The sequence below is a fragment of the Hydra vulgaris genome, chromosome 03, assembly GCF_038396675.1.
Source record: "Hydra vulgaris chromosome 03, alternate assembly HydraT2T_AEP".
Taxonomy (NCBI): Eukaryota; Metazoa; Cnidaria; class Hydrozoa; order Anthoathecata; family Hydridae; genus Hydra; species Hydra vulgaris.
In genome coordinates this window covers 36,901,789-36,920,289 of record NC_088922.1, presented here as the reverse complement: position 1 = coordinate 36,920,289, position 18,501 = coordinate 36,901,789, and the positions used below count along the sequence as shown (strand labels likewise).

Genomic DNA, 18,501 nt, shown 5'->3' with positions numbered 1-18,501 from the left:
CAATAATAATAATAAAAATATAAAACTAAAAAAGGTTCAACAGCTTAAACCAAACACTACTGCTCCACTCTTTCTCTTTAAACAAACATGTACTAAAAAGTCAATATTATTTATACAACATATTAATACTACATACACAGCGTATAAGAAAAAAAAAAAAAAAAAAATATATATATATATAAACAATCAAAACTCACCTCATGTTGTATGTTTGTTTTACCATCATTTTCTAAAGGTGCTACTACGTCAAAACAAATATTTATTCGTTCATATGGTAGACAATGAGGAAGTACTAATGCAGCTTCTTTATTTTCATTTGTTGTTACTGATATAACAGCATGTCTTGGCAACTGATTGTTTTCTAATGGATAAATGCATGCATCAGTTTCATTCATTCCATAAAACATTAATCCAGAATTTGAAAAAATATTCAAAACAGAGTTTTCAATAACAACGCCAGGCCCATTAAGCATTGTAACGTAGAGGCGCTCTTTACTTCCGGTTAATAAAGAATCAACTATGTAATTTGATGTCCATTCCATTTTTGGTGGTTCAATAACCATAGAAAAAGAGGGCTCATTAGGGAGCTTAAAATTATGAGTAAAAACAGCATTTGAAACATAAAATTCAATGTGACTTAGAATAAATCTACCTTCAAAATTGATCTATGAAGTAAAATCAAACACACTTAAGATACATTAAATTAAAAATGTTAACTTTAATGGTCGCAAAAAAAGTATGCACCTTAGTGGAGAATACTAGATCGTTAGTACCAAAAGTAAGAACAAAGTCATTAATTTTGATTTCTTGATTTTTTTCATTTTCATTTTGCAAAACATTAAGCGAACTATTGTGATCTTTAGAAGTTACACTCCTAGCAAACAATTAAATGACACACGCAAATACAAAAGAATAAATAAAACTATTTTTAGTATAAAGAAAAGATAAACACTTTATGCAGAAAACTAAGAAAACTTACAAATCTAATGAACTTTTACCAGAATTTGATACATCTGTTATGGTTTGCTGCTTATCTTGTATTGCAGAACTTTTTGTTGTTAAATCAGAAGCATTCAATACTTCATCATAAGTAAAAATACTTCCATTTGAAGCTGATTTAGACATAGATTCTCTGCTAGTGGTTAGATTTTCTGTAACAAACTGTTCTTCTGGGAGTTTGTTATAAACAAAAGAATTAGTCCTCTCTAATGAGCTACCACTTCTTTTAATGTTTTCTAAAGATTGGGAAGAAGATTTTACAGAATTAGATAAAACTTTTGAAATTGCTGGACCGTCTGTGTCATTCAGATCAGGTATATTTTTATTTCTAGACCATGTACGCCTATGCTCTTTTATTCTTTTCACTAAAGTATTTTGAGTAAACGATGTCCTTGCTGAAGTATCTGAAGATATCTGTTTTGTTAAAGGAGTTGTAGTTTTACTATTTACTGTCTCAAATTTATTAATCTGCTGAAATAAAGAGTCTGATGAAATGATATTGGCCTGAAAAGTATTTGTATCAAAATTTTTGAAATAAACTATAGCTTTTTGACAAAAAAATGATTCTTTCAGCTCAAAGTCAACCTGAACATGAACAGAAACACAGTCTCCTATATGACCTTTACCTTTTACTAATGGTATATGAACTTTTTTAATTTTGATTAGAGGTTCAGTACTGATACTTCCTAAGTTACTTTCACTCATTAACCTGATCAATTCTTCATTATAATGTAACTTTTTACTTAAATCTAAATAAGGTGAGCAAGCTAAAACACACACAGATTTTAGATATTGTTTATAAGATTGAAGTTTTAATTGACAATGAGCTAAAGGTATAAGGATATTGTTGTGCAATACTTCCCACTTTTGGTGTTTATAAATATTTTGAGCTTCTTGGAGTAAAGAATCAGCATCTAAATATTGTTCATGTTCTAAATAATAATTCGCTAATTGGATGCCAACACGAACAGTAAAATGTTTATAGTTAAGTTCTTTGAATGATTCCATTGATTTACTTGCTATTTTAATAAAAAGTTCACCAAATTTTGATTGAGATTGTAGAGCAGATTTTAATGATTTCGAAAATGAGTAAGTATCTTTCTTGCTTACATGGTACTTTCCTATTCCTGTTAATAAATTGTTCACATTAACTATTTCAACTTCAGTTTGTTTACGATAATAATACAAGCCAGTTATTTGGCCTATAACATAAAGTTTTGAAAAAAGGTAATAATACAAATTAGACATGCAAGTAGAAAATACACGATCTTTACTTTCTGTTGCTTCTAAAACTGGAAATAATTGCATACAAGTCAATATAATCCAGCACGATATCATCCCAGAATCCATGGAAATCTAATTCAAAAGAATCATTAAAATTAGAAAAGTTTGGAAAATAAATATTGGATAATTTTATTAAGTAAATATTTATAATAGCTCCAATAAATATTGAACTTCATATTGACATTAAATATTGACATCACCTTTAAAAAACCAAGTTCATGAATCATCGCAAACAAAAAATCTGTTAACCTCAATGGAATATCCCAACTCCTTTTCATTTTAATAAGCAATTTACATTGTCGGGAAAATAGATAGTTTCTAAAATCTAATAAACTAGCTTTTCCTGATTTAATTAAATCTCTGTAATGAGTACCAACTGTTGAGCTCAGTGTAACGCCATCCCAGGAAGTTGGAGTTGAACATAAAGCTTGTAACCAATTCGGAGGTTCTAAATAATTTTAAATGTCAACTTTAAAAATAGCTTTTATTACATACAGAATTTTACATAACATAACACTTTTTTAAAAAGCTTAAAAATTTTTTTTTTTAATTTTTAAGATTTTTAAAAGTTTTTTTTTAATACAAAAGTTGGTGTAAACATTGCTGATTTCATGAACAGTTTAGACACCGAATATTTTTATAAAAATATTATTTAATTTAGCTTGCAAAAAATCTTACAAAAAATCTTACAAATGACACTAATTGTTTTTATGAAAATCTATGCCATAAAGCAAAACAGTTTTTTTGTTTATGCAACACAATGGTCGCAAAAAGTGACCAACGGAGCCGTCCAATATATATGCCATAAAGCAAAACAGTTTTTTACTGAAGTGAAACACAGCAATGAGGTGAAGTAAAAAAAAAATTATTTTGTTAACAACTGCATGATCAAGTGAAACACATTAAGGGAAACACAGCATTGACATGCAGTTAAAAAAAAAAATTTTTGTCAACAGCTACATGATCAAGTGAAACACATGAAGTGAAACTGAGATGCAAAATAAAAGTTTTTCTTTTTTTTTGTCAACAGCTACATTATATGATCAGGCTGATTCAAAATTTTATTTTAAAATTGCCAATAAACAGCAAAACTTTCTCACCTTGTCAGCTTCATAAATTTTATTGTTTAAAATATATAAAACTTCTAAAGTGGATTTAAAGCAATCACTAGAAATCATGACTCTTGTTCACAAACCACGATAGAACAACCTCATACTCCAATATCTGTAATACATCAGAACTTTAAGTAATACATCTGGCCCTTAATATAAAACAAGTAAGAAATTTCTTCATCTCAGTTATATTACATTTTAGCCATTCCCCATTTTTGTTTGCATACTTTTTCTTAGAATGGATATTCTGATATGCATGAGCAATACTCTCGATAATATTATAAGTTGTCAGCTTCATTAACATAATCAGAGTCGCTGTCACTTTTTGAAGAATAAACTTACTGAGTTAGTAATTGTCCAAATCACTTTCGTTATCTTTACTTTCTAATATACACTTTAAAAACTGATCAAAAGTACAATGTCTGTTTTGAGAAACCTTTTAGAAAAACTCGCTTACTTTAAGTAAAAATTTTGTGTTGACAATGAAATAAGAAAGAATAAGTTTAGTACATTCAATAAATTTTAAAGATTTTTTTGATTTCAAATTACTAAGTAAGGAAAAATTGAATGCGTTAATTTAATTTTTAGTTTTGGAAAACCTATAAAAGATACATTATCAGCTTTGTTTTTGATCGAAACCCCATAAGCCTATATTAGTATAGAAAACACTACTTTCCAAGGGCGACTGATAAAAAAAATCTAATTTAAAAAAAATATATTTTTTAAATTGCGCCTTACTAGGCCAATATGAAATGAGCCTTCAGTCAGCTGTGTTTCTTAGACAAGTTGTCTTAGAAAAACAGTCCAAAGACAAAATATCATTAGAAGAATCAGTCTAAATATAAAATAAGTATTGTTTACAAGGACAAAAAAAACTAGAAATAAAAAAATAAGAAATAAAAAATAGCAAACGTGATAGAGACAAACTTGCAATTTGCAAAACCTAATTTGCAATAGATTGGATAAATAATTTCCATGAGATGTCAGGGGAAAAATAATCCAACAAGACATAAAGTAGAAAACTCAGTAAGAGTGTTACCACACATTAATAAAGTAATATCAACAATGTTGAAATAATTTTTATCAGAAACTACTGAGTTTTGTTTGATCTAAAATTCACCAGCTATATGCAATGCAATCCCCACATTTGCAACCTCCAAGGTCACAGAAGAGTGATCGCATTCAAGATCAGCAGTTCTAAGCAGACATGATGAAAAAGTGATGACTTTTTGTAAAGACTGTAATGCACAGTTGCGTTATTAAAAAATAGAGCCACCTTAAAGGAAAGTTAATCAGGGAATAACTTTTTTCCCACTGAACTAAACTTTTTTGTAGCGTATTATTGGGATTGATATTTCTCTACCTTCCAGACTAACTGGAGCAATGAAACTTTTGAGATTTTTGAAGCACTAATAAATGTGCATATTAAAATTGTTTCCAGGGCCTAAGACACCAGGGAGGGGAGAGGGGCTGGATTATGTGCCCTAACTTTTCACTACTTTCCAGACAAAATGGAGCTCTGAAAATTTCAGCATTTGTGTAGTCTGATAAGCATGTGTTGAAATTGTTTCCAGGCCAGACTACTAGAGGGTCCATGGGGCTGGGGCACGAGGGGCCATGCCTCACTTACTTTCTCTAAAAATATAAGTTTTTTCTTCTGATTCTAACAAAGTATTATTTGAAGACAAAAAATTTTTTTGGTTTTACAGTATTGTGCAAATTAATTGCATCAAAATCAAAAACAATAAAAATCCAGGAATTTTCCTCCAATATAATAAAAACTTATACACTGATATTTTGTGGGTCCTCTTGGTGTTGTTATAATTTTCTGCACACAATTTAGCATAGAATCTACTAAATTTTTACATATGTTTTAGATTTTTGGCTCTTCAAAGCACATCTGAAGAATAGTGGTGGTAAGCTTAGTTTTAGTTAAGCAGTCATATTTCGCAGTCTTTTTTTTACAGTTGCCTATTGATATTTTACAATTAATTAATTGCCAATTGATTCTCAATTGGATTGAGTCTGAAAAGTTGCCAAGCCATTTAAGTATATTTTCTCCATTAATTTATTGACTTTTTTGGATGTATGGCATGTTGCTAAAATCCTGCTAAAATATTCTATTTCCATTTGAAAACACTTTTAACATCTCTGGAATTAAATGTGTTACAGAACCTCAATATAAGTGTCAGAATTCATCATGCCAGTAACTGGGTAGAGTGCTCCTGGTCTAACAGCAGAGAAACAACCCCAAAACATCTTCTTTTCTGAGTACTTGGCACATTGTTCAATGTGTCTGGGTCTTATAGGCTCACCATCAGAGCAACGAACAAACTTTGATCACTGACCTTGCACTTTAAGATGTGGTTCATCCAAAAATAAAACCTGCAATCAATAAATAAACAAGTTAACAATTATTAAGCCTGTTATCAAATAAATAAATAAACAGTTATCAAGTCTATCCAATATAATGTCTTCAGTTTTAAAAATAGTATAATTATAAATTAAATACAATAATTAAAATAGCTGTTAATTAAACAACTACATTTTGTCATACTCTTCTCCATTGTTCTTTAGCCCACTTTTTGTATTCCTTTGCCCACAAGAGACGCTTCTTTTCATGGCATCTGTAAGTAATGGTTTTTTAAGTTGAAAGTTTTTTGGAAAACCTTTTAACAGCTATAATCCTGCTCCAAATAGTACTCGAGCAGACATGGATATCATGCGTAGCTAAATCATTCATTAGTTAATAACTTGTCTTCTTTAGATTTTTGATACTCTCCAGCATCAGATATTAGTCATCTCTCACTAAAGTCTTGTGTTTTTGACCACATTTTCCTTGTCTTGGTAATAAACTGCCTGTTGCAAAGTAATACTTCTTGACCTGGCTAACTGTAAATTGGTTAACTAAACATAATGTGGCTATTTCCCTTTGAGATTTTTCAGAATACTAAAGTGAAGTTAATATTTTAGATCTTTTTCTTGGTGTAGTATCCATCTTTTTTTATTTAATTTTTTAAAATTTACTTATCCTTTTAATCACATGTAAATTAGAGAAAATGTAGAATAAAACAACAAATAACAAAAAAAAAATGTTTGATTCAATTAATTATCACAATACTGTACTTGTTTTATTTATTTTTTTGCACAATACTTGTTCTGTTTTATTTTTTTTTGCACAATACTTGTACTGTTTTGCTTTTGCTTGCACAATACTTGTACTGTTTTATTTTTTTTTGTACTTGTTCTGTTTTATTTAACTACTTACAAAATAAAATACAAAATAATACGTCAGTTGTTGTTACAGGTGCATCAATGATACAAATTTTCAGAGCTCTAGTTTGTCCGGAAAGTAGTGAGAAATCTATTGCAAAATTCTGTTACAAAAAAGTATCTTGGGCCCTGGAAACAACTTTAACATGCACATTTATCTGCACTAAAGAAATACCAAAAGTTTAAAAGCTCCAGGTCTGTAAGGTAATAAAAAATCTATTGCAATATTCATATCCATATATGGAAATCCATATAGTTGCAGATCAAAATCCTTATGTCTTCTGAAAGATCAATAAATATAGAAAAATGTGTAAATTTTTTTTTGATATCATCAAGGCCACATGGCACAATGGCAAAAAAAAAGTGACTTCAAACATTATATCTGATAGTGGGTTTTGTTACTAACACCCTCACTAAGAATTATCCAATTTATAAAGTTCTAAATGTTTCTAGGTTTTTAAAAAATAGATTTTTAATATATAGATTTTTAATATACAGATTATATATTATTGAAATATTGACAATATACACATCGTTGGAAAGATTATAATACAGACTGATAAAAATAAAAAAATAAAAATTTCCTGAAAAAGTTGTTACTACAATTTTTAGCATTGAAAGTAAAATACTCATCACAAAAGTACTAAATTTTAACTTTGATGAAGAATCATAAAATTGTTCCAATTTGTACTTTTTCCATATTTTGAAATTTTTTAGTCTATAGTGTCTACTAACTACCCTGAGAAATGTGGCTGCAATCATCTGCGATCTTGAGCGCTAAACAATTTTGAAAAGTTGATGTTTTTTTTAACAAATAAAAAACTTCTTCAAATAAAAACAATTTTTTTTTTTCATGTATTTCTAAAAATAAAAAAATGCTACTTTAAGGCATAAAAGACTAAAGTAAATTTGTTTACATGTTGTTCTTGAAAGATAAAAAGTTATCTTTTATTTTAATTTCATGCACTTATAGTATTAAAATACATAACTAATTTAAGAAAAAATAATTTTTAAGTGCAATTTTGATGTCCCACTAATCGACCAAAAACCAAATAAATTTCTAAATGTTGTCAGAAAGTTTCTTTTTACTCTGTAAGTTTATTTTTGTGAAGATAGTGGAGGAAATCAATTTAAGATAAACAATGTTTTCAGGTTTCGAAAAAACTTTTGATAAATAGTGGGTCTAAATACATTATTAATAGGATTCAAGTCGGAGAAAAGAAAATAAATTTATTAAAAAAGAGATTAAAACTAACTCTTGTAAAGCATGGGGCACTATGGCATAGAAATCAGATTCGGTTTAATTCAATTTTTAAAACAATTGATTTAGTTGAATCACCAGGTAATCAAAAGGGTTTAATAAATGAATCAGCAAAAAGAGGTTGACCAACAAAAGAGTTAGATTAATCGAGTTCTTGCACCAAAAGACAATTGATAGTAAATATAACATTTGATTCAAAAACTGAATCCGTTGAAAAAATATTGTTATTGGCACAAAGAACAGCATTTAATAAACGTGACTTCAATTTAGTTCTGAAGAAGCTTTTCATATTTCTCGGATAACAAACTTTAAAAAAGTGTTTATGAAAAATCTCATAAAGAAGCACCATGCAGATTTCCACCTTATCGAGTAATTTCTGAAATAAAAAACAAGAGCTCACTTTTAAAAACATCCATTGAAATTAATGAAACAAAGGCCATAGTTAAACTACAGGATCTTATGGATCACACATCCAAGAGGTTTGTGAAACTACAGTAAAGAGAAATTTTAAAACATTTGAATGGTAAAAAAAGACTTTGATGAATTAATAACCAAATACTAATTAGTAGTTGGGGTATGAACGGAACATTAAGTCACTCAAAATACTATCAAAAAAAATTGGGGAAACAAACTTATTTTACATTTTTATTTGAGTTATACATACTTCTGATCCCTTAATTAGTTTAATCTCATTAACTGAAAAATTGAGAAGTAGGAAACCTTGCGCTAACCAGAAAAGGCTAAAAGTTTGTAAGCAATTTATAGCGGTGGTAAAGAAAACTCATCTAATATGAAATCAGATGAAATTAATGACGTAGATAAATTATATTTAAATGTTGACAACATTGATGAAAATCTAGAATTACATAAAGATGTAGAAGAATAAAGTTCTAAACTGTATAATCTGTAAATGTATAACTTTATATTTGTTTGCCTACTATATAAATTTATTAAATATATAAAAAAATAATTAATAAAATGTCAAAAAAATTGCAGTGATTCGTTTCAAATCATTGGAGTTTGGAAACAAGAATATCCCAAACATTTATTTATTAGTTTTTTTATTATTAGTTTTATTATTATTTATTATTAGTTGAGAATTAAAACAAAAGACTTTAATTGTCATTTAATAATCAAAAGTTTTTAAAGTTCAAAAGATATAACTGTAATAAAATTATATTATATGAAAGATATAACTGCGGTAACTATAATAAAGTTTTTACCCTCCCCAAAATGATGGGGGTTGTAAACTTTACATTATCATAACTTTCAGAGAATAAAGGATTATTCAATGAAAGTTAAAACCTGTCAATGAATTCAAATTTAGTATAAGATAAACCAAATTTAGTATAAGCAGCAAAAATCTTTTTTTAGACTCATTGCCCTCATATTTGGGGAGGGAGGGTGGCTAACTTTTAGGAGTACTTTTGATCCTGGGCTTTAATCGCCATTTTTTTTTGTAAAACATTATATTTTCACTTAAACTACACATAACAAGTTTGGAGCATTAGAAAATTGTCTATTATTGAAACAAAACCCGAAAGTATTACATATTAAAAATCCAACTGGTGCCCCCAGCGTTCATATTCCTCCACCCCCTCCCCACCCCACTTGCTGCGCCTATGAGTTGGTTAAATACAAAAATACAAAATATTATTTTATTTCTCTATTTTACTCAATCCGCATAAATACAATAGTTTTATTTTTGGCCACCTATTTCAATGGAATGTTCTCACTGTGCATGGGTTTCTTGAGCATCAAAATCAGGTATGTAAAAGCTTGCCTAAAATTATTTAAATTATAGGAACTTAAAAACAACTTTTTAATATTTCTGATCATTTCATTGGATTTAAAACGGTCATACTTTGGGATCCACTTAGAGCCAGAGGCTGAAAGTTTCAATGAATTCTTATTTTACTAAGTACTCTCAACTATATAGAAATCAAAAAAATCTGAGATATAGGGTAACATTTTTAAAATTTTCTGGGTCATTTTTTCTATAATAATATGTGATTTGTTAATTTTTGTATTAGATTTTTTTTGCGAATCTGCCTCAATCCTAAACTTTGAAATATGAACCATGTTAACAATGGTCAAGCAACATACTTTCAGATACATAATATAGATTTAAACCTTGAACCTCTCGATTATGAGCTGAGTGTTCTGTCACTAGTATACAACCATATTGAGTGTTCTGCCACAAGTCTACCACCACATTTAGTGTTCTGTCACTAGTCTACTACCACTTTGAGTGTTCTACCACTAGCCTACCACCAGGTTGTCTACTATCGCATTAAATTATGCAGCAAAAATATTTATAAGACTTACTAAAACTAATGTTGTAGTCCCAATAAACTCAATTTAATTTTAATCGTTTTAAAAAGCTTTTGGCTAAAATAAGTTTATAAGGTGGAATACTGGCTTAACAATAGATTCATTGCAATCCTTAAGCAAAGTAAAAGAAAGATCATCTTCTCCTGTAGATTTCTTTCATTTTAACAAGTAGCTTTTCTATGTAAACTTTTAAAACATATTTAAACTTGAAGCATTTGGATGTCTTTTTTATTGTAATAGTTGATTTGAAAAACAAAAATGCAGCTTTTAAATATTTTATGTTATTAAATTAATCAACAAAAATTTAAAACATCTTTTTTCTGCACCTAATATTTTTTTTTAATTGAAATGCTTTTTTATTTTAAAGGAAAAAATTTTTATATACTTTTCCTAAAACCACTTAGATTTTGAGAGATTTGTATAAAGATATATATATTTGTATTATAGGGGAGACTTTAGACACAGGGAGGGAATGAACGATTAGAAATCCCCTACCTTGTTAACATTAGGACAATGATGTCTATAGCTGACATGTTGGTAGACATACGCTCTTAGCTTTAAAATAGTTAGGTGACAGTTTCCCGCTAAAAAACAGATTTTAGAGTGAAAAAACAATTTTTTGGTTCTTTGATGTAAAATTTTCAGTTCCAAGTAAATCATTCAGATCCTAGTTATGAACTCTGCCAGAGTTAGTGCAAATTTTTTTAGAACAAATGATTACCTGTGGATGTTTGGGAATGTAATCTATAAATGAGCTTGTAACGATTCCCTGAATTTTTTCAATACACACCTTATGGGGACACTTTGGACATATAAAGTCAAATTATCTGATGCTTTTGTAATGATTGCTAAATAACGATTCCCCATGGACAATTATTAAAGTTTTGTAAATTTCTATTTACACAAACATTAACGATTGCAACACCATAAATCCCTTGTAGATTAATTCTGCACAAAGTAATTCTCGAGTGAATGTATATAAAAGCCGTACTGCTAGTAAAGCTGAACTAAAGAATAGTAGTTACTAGAATAAACAAAAAAGTTTAATATATTTAACAAGTTTTAAAGTTTTTAGTTTTTTTTTCATTTTATCACAGTTAATCAAAAGATGACCAGAAACTATTAGAGAAAAACCAAGCATACATTTTTACCTGAAAAGTTAAGGAAAGCCACAAAAGATATCCAACAAAATAATGTAAGTATGCTGCTACACACGGTGTTAGCAAATCAAGACTTTTCGACCATATCAAAAAGACTAAACATCAGAATATTGATTTTATAACTGTTGATGTAACAACTGATTTTAAGAAAAGTCAATTTTTTAACGATAATACATATAACCTGAGTACATAGAATCTTGATGACAATGGATTTCATGACAGCAATGCTGATAATTTATAATGTACCATGATGTGTCGTTTTAAGGACAATTTAATCACAATTTGTATGAATACCAATTGCAATAATTTATAAATGAAAAATAAACTATTATTGTTGAAATTGCGTACTTATTTCTTTGATGTCTATAATCTCCTCTATATACATCCAAAGTCACCCTGCATGCGTGACTTCGGACACTTGATTAGCATTTTTTAAATAGTTTTTAAACATTGAAAATCAAAAAATATTAAAAAAATTAAAATGTTACAATAATCATATAAATTAATAATATAATTTGACAACAAAATATGTTACTTTGAAAAAATGAAACAGTTATTAAATAAAATCAAATAAAGTAGTCTGAAGTCCTAATTAAAGTAGTCTGAAGTCTCCCCGATCTCTCCTAGATATGTTTTTTTATAATATTATAAAATATTTTTTTTTATAATATTATAAAACATGTTTTTTTATACTATTATGATACACGTTTTTTTATGACTTGTGTATGAATTTAAACAAAGTAAAATATAACATATTGCATACTGCTTTAATGGCTTCTTTCTTACAACTGATACATTATGACATATGGCCCTTGTGAACCAAAGCTCCAATTTCTACAAGTTGGTTATAAAATTGTTACCAAAAAAATAAACAAAAACTAAAAGACACGTTTATACCTATATATATTTTATTTTAAGTGAAGCCTTAGAGTTCATATTTTAAGACATTATTATCTAAAGAAAAGTATAAAATAGTAAAAGTAAAAAATAAAATCTTATAAAAAAATAATAAATTAGCTTCATTAAATGACTTGTTATCCCACAATGTCGCATAGAAAGATTTTTTTTTCTTTTTTGGAATATTATTAGCTTAAAACGTGCTCTAGAAAATAAATACTTTTAGCTAATATTTTAAAGCTATGTACACACATTAAAGGTGCAACTTTAAAATGTAAAGGACATGTTCAGTTTTTATTATAGTTGACAAAAACTATGGAAGCAATTAGAAAACAGGTTTATTAAACTTATTTAAATGTTAGTTTTTATTTATATAAGTTGTTTGTATCATGCCTGTTAGAAAGTTATCTATAATGGCTCAGAAAAATTAAAAAATAAATAACTACCCCAACAATTCAAACAGCAAACTTCAAAAAAGGTACATGGTGATAATTACCAATCAGAGTGACTAATGAAGATTCCAAAAAGCTTGCCAAAAGCATAGCAAAAAAAAAAAAATTAAAAAAAAAATGATATTGTAATAACAGTTAAGGTAAGTAATTTTGATGAAGAAAATGCATTAAAGTAAAAAAGTAATTTTTTCAAATTACTTTTTTACTTTATGCATTTTAATGCTTTAATGCAAAAAATCAAAGAATAAACCTGTGAACCTATTTTATAGAAACATTTATTACACTTGATATCAGGCAAAGACTCAGGAATAACAACAAACAGAAATCAACACGATTAGTAAGCATTAGTAACCATCTTTTAAAATTATTTCAAAATTTGGTTTTTAAAGAAATGTTGCCTTATAAGAATAATTAAAAAATGATTTATGATTAAAAAGTTAACAAAATTTTAAATATGTGTTTCCTTCTTTAATTATATGTGTATCAGGAACAACCTCTAAGGTCAACCAAGCATGTTTATGACAAAATTAATTGCTCTTTTTTTCTAAATATATAAAAAAACTTTTAAAAATTCAATGCTAATGATTCTACAAAATGCAAAAACCTACATACAAGCAACAAGCAGCAATTAAGTAAATATTAACTGTACCTAACATTCATTATTGTGACAGGGCTGATTCAGGTCATACTTTAAAAATCTGGAGAATATTTTTTGAAAAATATCTAGATGTTATTTTTTCTTAGGCCACTCTTCTTTAAAACAGCCCCACAATGAAAGAGGGTGGGGTGGATGGATGCTATTTTACAAAAAATTTTAATTGCAAACATCAAGACAGTCAAAAAATGAATATAACCCAAAACAGAGTTTCAAATAAAATAACTAAAAAAATAATAAATAAATAAATAAATGCAAATAAAATAAATAATAATAAATAAATGCCTCTTCAATGGATGTGACTCTGAATTCTGGGAGAGATAAATTTAATAAAAAAAAATTTACTAACGAAAATTTTTTATTAGTAAAGTTACTTCTGGTTTACAAACATTTCCTTAAATTTTTTACAAGTTTTCAAACTCTGACAATGATGTTTGTAATTACATCGTTATAATCCAATCAGATTTTATATATGACTAGCTATAATTCAGATAATTTATATAAATAAGGGTAAAGGAACTGGCAGTCAGGTAAATATTTTTATGTGTTAAAGCAAATCACCAGTTTAAATAGTTTAAAGAAAAAACAATCGTTTATTTTCAATGTAATGTAGTTATGAAAAATCTATTAAAAAGACTTTAAGAATTCTAGAAGAACTTGTGCTATGTAATATAAGAGATTTATAATTTTTATTTAGTTTTGATTACTAAATCTGTTATATAACTGTATATCTTCATTTTTTTTAACATGTGTGTTAAAACTTAAAAGTAAAAAACTAAATTTATCACCAGTAAAAATTGAAAGTACCTTTTACCTTTTCCCTTGCAGTTAATTACAAATTGTGAGAGCAATGCATCAACTTCGTCATATTGCACTAAAGCGTCTTCCTTTAAGGTAATACTTTGGTATATTAAAGCTAACTCTTCCTAATAACAAATAAAGTTACATAATAAATAGTACTAACATCTCATTTTGTTGTAATTATTATAACAAAAAAATATAACAAAACAGTGAATGGATTTTTTTAATGCAATCATTGTAACTCTTCAAACTGAATCTTTTGACATATCCCAGCAGTGTTTTTAAATAACTAATCTAAAGATCTATTACTAGAAACCAAAAACAAAATTGAAATATATCACACCTAAATCAAGACTAGGAAAGAATCCAGAAATGGAGAGTAACCTTAGGTAGCATTAAAAATAGTTTACATAAACTGCCTATCAAGAAAAGGAAAGAATATAAAATGGGTGGGGTAACCTTATGCAAAATCAAGACTAATTAACGCTAATTTTGTTAAATATAGTTATATGTTTGTTACAAAAAATGAAATGTTATAATGCTATAAAATAATGATTAATTTTATAATTTTTATATAATTTAGCTTCTTTTGAGACTCAACATGATATAATTTTAAAGAACTTTTTTTATATATTAGAGATCCATCTGATGTTTAAGGGACTTAAGCTACCCCTACAAGTACATTTAGAGGGTATATACATATTTATGTATATATACATATACATATACACTCTACCACTACATCACTCCCGCATTTGTTATTACTTTTTATTATATTATAGTATTTGTATTTTATTAGTAAATTTAAATATTTTTTGTCATCTTACTCTTTTCTAATATTTTTTACTAATACTTAAGTACCCTAATTCTACTGGGATTTGATATGGGGTTACCAGCAGTATAAAAATAACACAACTGAAGGTGTAAGTAAATTATTTAATTCAAATATATACAAATGTGTTTAATTTTTGTTTAGTGAAACAATCATTTTTTAGATGATTGTAATGATGGTAAAAATAACTATAATCCAGAGTTTTATGAAGAAATGTCTACTTCATACAATAACAAACATTGAGAAGTTTCGAATAGGGTAAAAACTTGGCATTGAACACGGTAAAAAGGTTTTTCAATTAAAAGTTATTGAAGTTGGTAATGAAAACAATAAAGAAATGCTTGTTCATAAAATTGGTTAGAATTTGGATGACGAACCAATAATATCTGAAGTAAATTGAGAACAGAAGAACATCTTACATTTACTGCAGAAAGACACTGAAATAGGAAGCTGCAGGTGCTTCAGTACATAGATTAACTAAAGATTTGGGTTCGAACAGATATGAAAAATTTAGATGTGAATAACTATTATTAAAGCATAAAAAAAAATATAATTTTTGTTATTATGCTTTGTTTTGTATTTATAAAAAAAATCATCATTATCATAATCATCATAGTCATCATTCATTAATTTATCAATAATAACATTTCTTAATCCCAATATGTTTTATAAAAATCAAAAAAAATTTAAACTTAAAATATAAAAATACATTTTAATAAATATAAATATAGTTAAAAATTGATATAAATATTTATTTTATTCTCTTTTAAAGCAACAAATAAAACTAAAGCAACTATTAAATTTAGCCAAAGCTGGGGCCCTGGTCAGTTACTACAATTGAAAAAGAGTAAACCATACGTACCAATAAATAATTAAATTCAAAACCTTCCTTTTAATAACTTCTTTGCAATAGCTATATATCTAAATCCTCTATGCAAAATAACAAAATGAATAAAGAACATCTTGATACTGATTTAGTATTTTATTGATAGCATAGATAACTCTGTGAATCAAGCAGGTAAAGATACTGAGAGTTTAAATAACTTCAAACTAATGTCTAATTCATTTTATTAAATATTGATAATTTGTATTAATGAAGATGCTAATACCTCAACTGACAACCACCAACAGAACTTGACGCATATTAACTTATACCTCAACTTTCATTTATACTCCAATTCCAAGCTCAGTTGGAATCTTATAAATCAAATCCAATACCTCTGGCTACAATAAAACTACCTCAGTAACATCCCTAATACCTTAGAATTATCTTTCATAAAGATTAAATCTAATAAGAACTTAGCAATTAAAGTCTCATTGTGACTATTTCCATAAAATATCAATAAATCCTTATTAAAAACCCAAATCTATAAAAGTTTGGAAAATGTATCTAATATATATAAAACAATGTACTCCCACTGATTATTACAGCAAATAGATAAAAATATTTTAAATGTTACAACAAACTATGATAAAAAAAAGACCAATGAAATTAAACAGTAAAATTTATTAGCATTAATTAAACTTAATTATAAATAGATTTTAAAACAAAAAAATGACCTAAAAATCATTTTGAAAACGAAAAATATAAGGATGTATAATAATAAATATAATGTATCTAAAGCCAAAACCAGATTTAATCAGCATAACATAACAACACTTGTGGCCACATAACCAACACCCATCTTACAACCAACACCCATCTAACAACCAACACCCATCTAACAACCAACACCTATCTAACATCTAATTTAGTTACATCAAGATAGTAGTTAAACAGTTAAAGTTATAAAAAATGTTTAAATTATAAAAAAACAAACTATAAGAAACAGCTAAAATTATAAAAAAATGAGGACTTACATGTGCAATGAAATATTCAATAAATGACCAATCAGGATCAGCATATTTCTCACGAGCAACACGAATTTTTTCTTCAAATAAATCTAAGTAATTACCAAAAGAATTAATCAGCAATCGTCGTAATTGAACAAGAAGCATGTCCCAAGATTCTCCAGATTTTGTAAACAAAGTTGATTTGTCAGGCTCCCATAATTGAAGACATCTAAACAAGAACTCAAGATATATATATATATATATATATATATATATATATATATATATATATATATATATATATATATATATATATATATATATATATACATACATACATATATATGTATACCTAACCTCGGTACTCAGCATATGAGGAGGGCTTTTTAGTATTTTGATAAAGTGCTGAGGTAACAAGCACAATAAGTCATGCTTTGCAGATAGGCACTTCATTTTTATTTATATTTATATATTCATTAACTAATATAGAGTTGGTAAAAAAAGTTATAAAATAACTTTTAGAAAAGAGGACAATATTCTAATAAAAAAAACTATAAAAGAAACCATTTCTTTTATAGTAATTTATATAGTTTAATGAATGAAATTAAATGAAAAAAACCATTTTTCATTTAATTTCATTCATTAAATTATAAGAAAATAATTTATTAAAAATGCAACTTAAATTCAATTTTAAAATGTTGCAGAGTTAATGCTGAGGTAAAAAGTACTTTTAGAGTCAAGTCTTGGCATTTGTTTGCCAAGGCCAAAAAAGCTGAAATTTGCACACTATATATTAGCCCTCGGAATAAGGGTCAGCATTCAGCAATGCTGACCTAAATGCTAACCAAAAAGTGTTTGAGGTCAGCAAAAAATTGCCAACCTCGTTTCTATGTTTTCTGGTAAGACCATTGTATCAAATTCTGTTTCGCTATCCTGATGCCAACCTCTAAAAGATTGAGGTCAGTATTATTATTGCCGACCTCATTTTTCTTAATTCCAAGGGTTGGTATATATAAATAAATAGACAAAGCTGGATTAAACCCTGGTTTAAACCAAGTTAGGAAACAAAATGGGAGTAGTAAAAGCTTGTTTTTATATACAGAACATTAAATAATGATGTAATGATTGATGAATAATATATAAACCAAATTAATACTTTTAAACAACTTAAACTTTACAGCAGGAAAGTAAAGTAGAGTTATGTTTACAATAGAGAGCTGCACAGGGACAGGAATTGTCCCATCCCCACCCATCCTCGCAGAAACCAAATTTCGCAATTTCAGAAAGATTCTTCCATTTTGTAGCCCTTTCTTTCCAGTATAACAATATATCATCTTGCACTCCATCACAATTTGTTAAATATGCATCAACCTGAAGGGTAATAAACATGATGATTTTATAGGATGAAAATGAAATTATTAAAAATAGCAAAGTAAATAGTTTTAAAAAAATTATAGAAGAAAACATTTAATAAATTTAAAGTATGTTTTTAAAATCATACAATTAAAAATGTCATGAACTGAAATACAAAACACCATTGAAAGAAAAAACCACAATATAAAATAAAATAGCAGTAACACCTCATGTTCTTCTGATATCCCATTTGAT

The 18,501-nt window shown here is 27.4% G+C and overlaps 1 protein-coding gene across 3 annotated transcripts in view; it reads right to left on the bottom strand.

Annotated features, from left to right (window-relative positions):
* LOC100207710 (trafficking protein particle complex subunit 10) overlaps window positions 1-18,501 on the bottom strand; it is a 51,283-nt gene that overhangs the window by 15,126 nt on the left and 17,656 nt on the right. For all 3 annotated transcript variants that reach the window (XM_065793096.1, XM_065793097.1, XM_065793098.1), the window contains 6 exons: window positions 16,921-17,122; window positions 14,242-14,353; window positions 2,484-2,731; window positions 980-2,355; window positions 745-874; window positions 198-665 (listed from right to left, as the gene is read on the bottom strand). In XM_065793096.1, coding sequence (XP_065649168.1) covers window positions 198-665; window positions 745-874; window positions 980-2,355; window positions 2,484-2,731; window positions 14,242-14,353; window positions 16,921-17,122 — 2,536 coding nt within the window. The remainder of the gene's footprint in view (window positions 1-197; window positions 666-744; window positions 875-979; window positions 2,356-2,483; window positions 2,732-14,241; window positions 14,354-16,920; window positions 17,123-18,501) is intronic.